The sequence below is a fragment of the Halyomorpha halys genome, unplaced genomic scaffold, assembly GCF_000696795.3.
Source record: "Halyomorpha halys isolate HHAL.00 unplaced genomic scaffold, Hhal_1.1 Scaffold4.1, whole genome shotgun sequence".
Taxonomy (NCBI): domain Eukaryota; kingdom Metazoa; phylum Arthropoda; class Insecta; order Hemiptera; family Pentatomidae; genus Halyomorpha; species Halyomorpha halys.
Window position 1 is genome coordinate 3,684,735 of NW_027116287.1, and position 8,883 is coordinate 3,693,617.

The window sequence follows — 8,883 nt, forward strand, 5'->3', positions numbered from 1 at the left end:
AAATTATATAAAAATAAATAAAATCTCTCTCTAAATATATATAAACGAAAGGATAAAAATCATTGGGTCATCACAGGAAAAGAAAAAAAAAATAATAATCACTAGTCACATTTATACTTTAATATTCACACTATCGACCAATAAAGAACTGATATCAGCTTCAGTTGCAGTACATTACGGTGCAACTTGAACAAAAACAATTTCTTTTTAAGTTAAAGAGCTTGAGTGTTCGGATATTTTTTTCAGTTATATTATTGTTAACTTTCTTACTTAATTCTAATTAAAATAAAATAAAAATAGATAACGAAGAAGAAATATATGCAGACAATTTATCTGGTTGTTAAGTGTAGTGATAACTTATTTCGCAACACACTGTAACATGTTTCGAACAGTACCATTTGTCGAAAAAATATTAAATATTTATAAAACTAAACATTCGAAAATAATTTACTTCGTCTTATAAAAAAGAGAATAATAAATATGTTTATTAGTAATTAATTTCAATTTTTCTGGGGATCTAATTTTTTTTTAACATCTGAAAACAAAAAAATAAAACAAAATATAAAGACAAATTTGTTCTATATCATTTTCCAAAACTTCACTGAAAAATATACGATTTTTAACGAATTATGTTGTTTTTATGTAGAATAGATAATTTCTACAGATAGTGTCAAAAAATGCAGGCATTTTGTGAATGGCAGTGCAGAAAATTACCGGACGATATGTCAATAAGTCTATAAGGAAGTAAATTATCAAACAAATAGTATAGATAAACTACTTTAAATTCAGACAATTTATTATCTATTACATTTCAGTCTCAATAATCAGTTAATTTTTTTTTTCATTGTTGTGATTTTGTCGAGGTTATTATTTAATTTTTTTTATAAGGACTTTGATATTATTATAGACGTAACTTCCGTTTTATACATAAGTGGCCTTTTATATTATAACATCTGTAGTTCACCCTGACGTAATGTTGTAATTGTTGATCAAAGGACACCTTTAGAATTACGTAATTTATCTGTATACAAGATCTTTTTTTGTAAACTTACAATTACCTCTCTCGCACAATTCGCACACTATCTCTTAACTTTAAGTATTCTACTCGTGGTTCCTATTATTTCTTCTCCTTTACTCCAGTAATGATGTATGAATCATGCGCTGAAATAATATCGTATGTTAAAATTTCTTATTATATTTAGTTGTGCTTATTATGCTATAAAGTTGTAATAATAGAATCAAATTCCCAATTGAAAAAACTAATTGACTATGTGAGATGAAGAAATGGTCAGACTTGCGGTCAGCGTAGTGAAGAACGCAAATTAAACTGAATTTAAATAACTTGGAACTATGATCCCGGTGGAAAAAATTAAGATGATGATTTCTAGTTATTTAGACAAAATGTTTGGTTTATGAAAAACCAAATCTCAGGAACCACCAATTACAGCTATTATTAGCACTTAAATTAAAACTTTAATGTGCCATAAAGTAGTTTATGGCGTTTGTCTTGTTAGAAGTAGTATTTGCTAAAATAAATTGATTTCTTGTCTTTTTAATGTCTTAAGAACTACTACATAAAAAAATACTCCCTCTTTTTCAGATTGAATAAAATCTTGTACCATTATACTGTTGTTTGTTATTACCTATATTATGCTATTTACAATACGATCAATCAAGTAGTATTATACATACAATCGTTATTCTCTTTTTATGATTTTGTTAATAATGAAATCCTTTTGTCCTCGACCTCATACCAACCAAATTCTCAAAATTCCTTACAAACCTTTCTAACCATCCTAATACTTTGGTTCAAACCTTATCTATTTCCACCCATCCCTACAGCCCACCTAGAAGGTTGAAACTAAAAGAGACTTATTGTAAAATAAAAATGGACAATCGGAGTCCTAGTACAAGAGCCGGAAAGAAAAAAAGGCAGTTATCTCACCCCAATTTTTGATTACTTCAATAAAAACTATGTATAATTACTAGTCAAAATTGACAAGTCTGCCAAATATAAGTAGGGGGATTAAAAAATGGCGGATGTTTCAAAATATTAAAAAAAAACATTGATTTTTCATTCGGAGCCCTATATCTTAAAAACTACCAATAACACTAGAAAATCTAAGAGAACATTATTTAATACTATGTGACGTACAGATGTCTATTAGCACTCAAATTAAAGCTAGTTTAATGGACTATAAAAAAGTTTATGAACTTTACCTTCGTAGGAATAGTAGTTTTCATGATATTTGCTAAAATAAATTTATTTATAGTTGTTCGGACAATAAGTTTGATTTATGAAAAACTTTATGGATAATTATAGATGGCCTTGATAGGATTTTTGCTAATGAAATAAAGAGAAAAATTCACAAAAATGTAGTTATGATAAATAATAATCAGAGTGTACGTCACTACCTTGTAAACTGTACATTTTTCGTAGCCCAAGATCTCCTGTAACAGTTGTTAGTGTAAATGGACGTTATTAATGTCCTTAAAGTACAAGAGCAGGGAAGAAAAAAAACAGTTATCTCACCCCAATTTTTGATTACTTCAATAAAAACTTTGTATAATTACTAGTCAGAATTGATGAGTCTGCCAAGTATAAGTAGAGGGATTAAAAAATGGCGGATGTTTCAAAATCTTAAAAAAAAACATTGATTTTTCATTCGGAGCCCTATATCTTAAAAACTACCAATAACACTAGAAAATCTAAGAGAACATTATTTAAAGAAGAGAAAATTTGCTTAAATATTAGCCCTAAAAGAGCTATTTACGTCCAATAGTTCTCGAGATATAGCTTTTTAAAAAGCAAAATTACTGGAGCTCTATATCTTTAAAACTATCAACAACATTTGAAAACCTAAGAGAATATCATTTAAAGTATAGTAAATTTGTTAATATATAAGACCTAATAGAGCTATTTACGTTCAATAGCTCTCGAAATATATCAGTTTAAAAAGCAACATTTCATAAAAATGTACTGGAAGATTATTAGTTTGTGAATTTATTAAAAAAAAATCGATATCTCAAAAACTATGTCTATTAACACTCAAATTAAAGCTAGTTTAATGTACTATTAAGTAATTCCTTACGTTTATCTTAGTTTAGCAATAATATTTTTGCAAATTTGCTCTACTTTGATGTTCTCTTTGGTTTTCTAGTGTTGTTGGTAGTTTTAAAGATATAGAGCTCCGAATGAAATATTATTTTTTTTAACGTTTTCAAACAGTTGCTATTTTGTATTCCCCCTACCTATACTTGGAAGATTCATCAATTTCGACTCGTAATTATACATAGTTTTCATTAAAGTAATTTAAAGCTGGGTTAAAATAACTGCCTTTGTTCTCCTCTTGGGCTCTTGTACTATAATTATTTTTTATAGCTGCTTTGTCATTTTAAAGAATTATATATTATAAACATATATTTATATTGTTATAAGTAATTAATTATTAACATTATGTAAGCAAATGTCACTCAAACACAGATATATATATACAGGGCCTTCATGTTCACCCTCAACTCTCAATAACAGAGGTTAACAGTTTTCGCAACAGCACCATTGTTGGTCTGAATAAACTTCAGGACACCCCTGTTGAGCTAAAAAAAATGTCGGCACAATTATCCTTAGAGCGGTTGAATATATATTTCAAGAAGAAAAACCAGTGCAAAGTAAATGTTTGAATGCATTGTATATTTGCAATTTCCATTTTGAATATTTTTTCTTTTTTGATGTTTTGAGAAAGTAGAATTTTCTTGTGGCATACCCTTGAGGCATGCCGTGGCACCCACTTTGGGAACCGCTGATCTACAATGTCTGGAATTTTGTGAAAATTAAATTATTATTTTACTTATTAATTTTACTTTTTAATTTTACTTAGTTCTCCTTCTGACGTGAAATAATTTATTTAATATTTCTGTTAGAAAATACAATTTTATTACGAATTCATATTTTGATCGGGCACATTCTGATGCTGTAAATCGCAATCATTTTTTACGTTTTATTTTTATTTTTTTATGATTTTTTTCGAAAGGTGCTAGAAATCGATAAAACCCTAAGATCAAAATCAATCATGACTTCATTTTTCTAAGTGGTTCTAAACTGTTCACTGCTCGTTTATATTATTATATTAACTTTCTAATTCCTTCAGTTGATGTTCACTATCATAGTTTAATATAAACATCATGTTCGATGGAATCAATTGCATTGTTTAAATCTTTAGAGATTTTTCTATGTCGCTTATTTTAGTTCATTTGATTTCTGTCAGATATTGAATTTATGTCAGTATTTGGCTATATATAAAATAATTCTTTTGCTATATTTAAACCTAAACATTTCGGTAGTAAACTTTTATATTCGATTGTTTATCTCCCTTCTCCCTATATAATGACGTATTTTTTATGTTTATTTGGCAGGGTCCCATCTTTTTCTGGAAGACTTCTTTATTCTATCACTTTAAACTAAATTTTAACCCCTATTTTAAGAAGCTTAAAATCTTTTTTTTTAATATCTTTATTGAAATTTGCAACTGTTTAATATATAATAAATTCAGTAAATTTTATCTCAGTTAAAATAGAATGTTACAGGCGTGGAGAGAAACTACCCATTAGTAGCATATTAACTTAAAATCCAAAAATTCAACATTAGAATATCTGTCCGTGGGTTTTCAGGTCTACATTTTATGATACCTGAATTGGCTATGAGTTAACTCGTTATATATTTACTGAAAACGACTGAAGGCTTTGCAATCTTCCTGTTAATTGATTAGTTTTCATTTAGGAAACACTTTAAATATTATTTTTCAATATTAATTGCAAAATGTTATTCCAAAGTAATTTTTTTTAATTTTTCAATTGTTTGAACAACAGATATTGAATGACTGAAGATAAAAAACAAGGTTGTGGGACAGGAAATCGAACGCTCTCTCGAATGGTGTCAGATTATGTTTAGCCTCATTATATTTTGAATTTTTAAATATTTTTAAATAATTATGAACGATGAGAAAAACAGTGAAAAGTTGGAAAACACTTCCAATGAAACATTTTTACTATTTTCGTTTCATATTGTGAACTGTCACTCTGCTTAGTTCAGTAGTGTTTATTGTTCAATTAGTTTTCGTGTATAACTATAATAAATTTATGTTTTCCTATAGTTAATAACTAATAATAAACTAAAAAAAAAAGTACCGTACAGTCGTTTCGTTCCATTATATTCTATCAGACAATGAAAGAGATTCAATTTCCAATTCAAATATTAATAAACTATTAAAAAATACTAATAAATTATTAATAAAAATAATAATTTATGGAATTATACTCGTTCGTTGTCTAAACCTTTTTGTCTCTCAGTTGGCGGATGGTGATTGTCTAATTGTTTCTAATTGGTAAAAAAAAAATCGTTTACTATTAATGGCACATTTTTAAAATTTATTCTTATTGTTTTAATCAAAATTTCAGCGTTGTATACTTCAATGTAAATTTTCAACTGTTACCCCTTCATGTATTAAGATATGGTGTAGGTTCTTAAACCTTTTTATGAAGTCTGTTATTTTTTAACAAGCCGGCTGTTGTTCATTATTTTTATTATCTTAATATACTAGCCATTCCAAAACAGCGTGCTTTATCGTAAGTTTTACTGCTTAGAATTTAATAAAATTATAATCTGTATGAGATATATTGTTTTTCGTTACATAACTCCTTGGCCAACTGTTAACTTTTTCAATCATAAATTTAATATATTTTTTTTAAATATATAATTCTGTAATTATTTTTTTCAATTTATAAAAATGCCAATAAAGTCTAAATAAAAATTAGAAACGTAAAATTACGATGAGCAACAGGTTCTTTGTCTATCCAGTATAAACAACCGTTACTTTTATATATGTATATTTATATATTCATAATGTAATTCTTCTTTAACAAATTTATCATCATTAATTAAGCTTAATTAATAACTACTTTTATAAAATATTACGATCAGCTATTATGATATATTAAAATAAAATAAAAAAAATTAAATTCAGATCAAAAAGTAACTAAGAAAATAAAATTTATTACTTGCTATAATTTTTTCTACATAATTTGTAAACTACACCATAACTATTAACTATATCGATAAATAGGCTAAATCGATTTAATCCTTAAATTATTTTTTTTCATTTATAAAAATGGCGATAAAGTCTGCATAAAAATTAGGTAGTAAATTTACGTTTAGGTATCACACGCATAATTAAATTTCAAAATGTCACTACTAAAATTTATAATGTATGTGGTTGTTCCAGTTTAAACTACATCGATGGTTATTTTATTTATTTATTTTTTAGGATCATTCTATCAAAAGTCAACAAATTCACTTTTAGAATAATGTATATAATAAAAATATGGGAGTATCTTATGTAGATAAGTCAAATGTTATTTAAAATGTTGTAAGACCTTTTTAACAGAGGAAAACTTATGTTTTAAATAAATTGAATAAATACTGCTGTAGAATTTTAATTTAAAAAAAAAACGTTTATTTATGAGAGGTGGTTTCATATATGTACATAAATATATAGGTATATATAGGTATTGTTGTTATATGTATTATTGGTTATATATATTTAATGATAATAAATTTCTTGTTATTTATTCATTATATTAATCCGCTGTTACATTTTTTTTTAAATTAATTAAATTCAGTTCTTGAATGGCATTTGAAAGAATGCCAATTACTGTTAACAAATAATAACAGTTATTAATTGCCAGAAATTATATTTAGCCAATATTAATTTGTTTAAAAATGGCATAATTTCTGTTCTTAAACATGTTATTAAATCTTAATAAAATGAAAGTAACTGTTAAAACATAATAACTGCTATTCACTGACAAATATTATATTAATTTTTTTTGTTGCATATATTCTTTTTTTAAACTACTAAAGAAAATTAAGTAGTTATATATTTTTATTATTTATAATCTTGTTAAATCGTACCAGAAGTATTCTTGGAACCTAGTTCAGTATACTTATAAAAATACTTTGTATATTTTGGAAAATATTTTATTTTGTTATTAATATAAAATAACTATATTTTGTTCTTCGGACCCATTAGTGTATTAACTTATGAAAATTAGATTTTTTTTTTTTTGATAAACTAAATTCTACACCAAAAACGTGTTTTTTCAAAATTTAAATTTTATCCTGTCAAATGAATGCTGCAAATTAACATTTTCTATAAAAACTTAACTTATCTACATTATAGTTATAGTTATCTCCCATAATGATTTTTAAATAATTAGTTCCTAAAAGTAGATATAGTCAAGTAGACAATTTCTCAAGTATAAATACAAATTTTATTATGGCTTTTTTATTATTTCTCCATTTAAAAAAAAATAACTATTGGTAATATTGTACTTACCATTTCATCTTCTTCTCCCTTATTAAGATATCCTCGGTTGGCGTTGTCTCGCTCTCCATCCTTACCATTTTTCATATCTGCGAACAGAGATGTCCTGTGAGTTGACGATTACAGATGGTACATGCGTACAGGAGAGGTACCACGAACCACACACGGCGAGACAGCCGCACGAACTAGTAGAAGGCGGAACCTAACCTCGACTTCTCGACTAATGACTCAGATAACATTTCGTACTGTTTCGCCTCCCCTCTCCTAACCCTCGCACTATCACAACGCCTCGGTCACACGGTCTCCGTCCGAGAGTTACGAAATATTTTATTATCCTTTTTAATGATCCAATAATAATTAGGTGCTTTTTATTGTGTGATTAGCGAGCTTTCGTTTGCGACCTTGTTCCAAATGTTACGGTATCAAAATGAAAAATTTTTGTTTTCGAATATAAGAAACTCAAACTAAATTTTATACGTTTTTGCGTGAAAGGCGTGCTTTGTAAATAAAAATACTCATTCGTTTCAGTTAATAATATAACCTACCCCAAGTACCCATATAATTAGTGGTATCCCGCAAGGATTCTCTTTAAATCCAATACTATTTAATTTATTTATAATTATCTGAAATTCAAGAGAGATAATAATGCCCTTTTTACCGATTATAAAGCGTTATAGAATTGATAAAATCATTAATAAGCTAAAGAAAACTGTCAAAAAAACATTTAAGCACCTTGAAAAATGGAAGTTGCATCTACACATCGAAAATATAACCTAAACTTCCCTCGAACATACTTCTATAGATACTCCCATTTAACAAATTCGTAAAGTACGCTGGTAATACTAAACAATAAACTTCTATCAGCATTTTAATTTTTTTTTTTATTTTTACAACTTAATTAAAAATATATACAACAAGTAAACGTGATGTTAATTACAATGACATTATACAAATATGTGGAAAATTGATAGAACTCCAATTTTCTAGAGAAAAAGATCTCGAGGCCATCTTATTTTCAGATCCTAATGAGGATTATCAGATAATGCAGTAGAAGCCAGGTTAGAACAAGGATGGGTAGGAAGTTTATCATGGAAGGATTTGTATCTGGTTCTGGCCAAATCAGCAATATATGAAATTAGAAAATGCAAAAGGAAAATAATGTATAAATTGTTTCCACATTTTAATAAAATAACCCCAAACAATAAATTGATATTCTATAAATTCGTACTAAGACGCCTATTCGTATGATATATGCAGATTCGCTAATTTAAATTACTAAAAAAAACACAAAGTATTATAAAACAAATGCCTAAGAATTGTGAACAACTAATAATATTTCATAAGAATAACTTAGACGCGTTCAGAATTAAATATATATACCGTACAAGAATACATTTAAAAATTCAGACATAATTTCTTTCGATCTTGAAGTCTTTAAACTCTTTAATAACTGAAATTAGAAATTATTCAACAACGGCTCGTAGATATAAACTTATATCTATTT

General features: G+C 26.8%; 1 protein-coding gene across 2 annotated transcripts in view; it reads right to left on the reverse strand.

The window, feature by feature from the left end:
• The window catches only part of LOC106688618 (polyamine-transporting ATPase 13A3), a 137,213-nt gene that overhangs the window by 60,250 nt on the left and 68,080 nt on the right, over positions 1-8,883 (reverse strand). For both annotated transcript variants that reach the window (XM_067053119.1, XM_067053120.1), the window contains exon 3: positions 7,392-7,468. In XM_067053119.1, coding sequence (XP_066909220.1) covers positions 7,392-7,466 — 75 coding nt within the window. In that variant the 5' untranslated portion in view covers positions 7,467-7,468. The remainder of the gene's footprint in view (positions 1-7,391; positions 7,469-8,883) is intronic.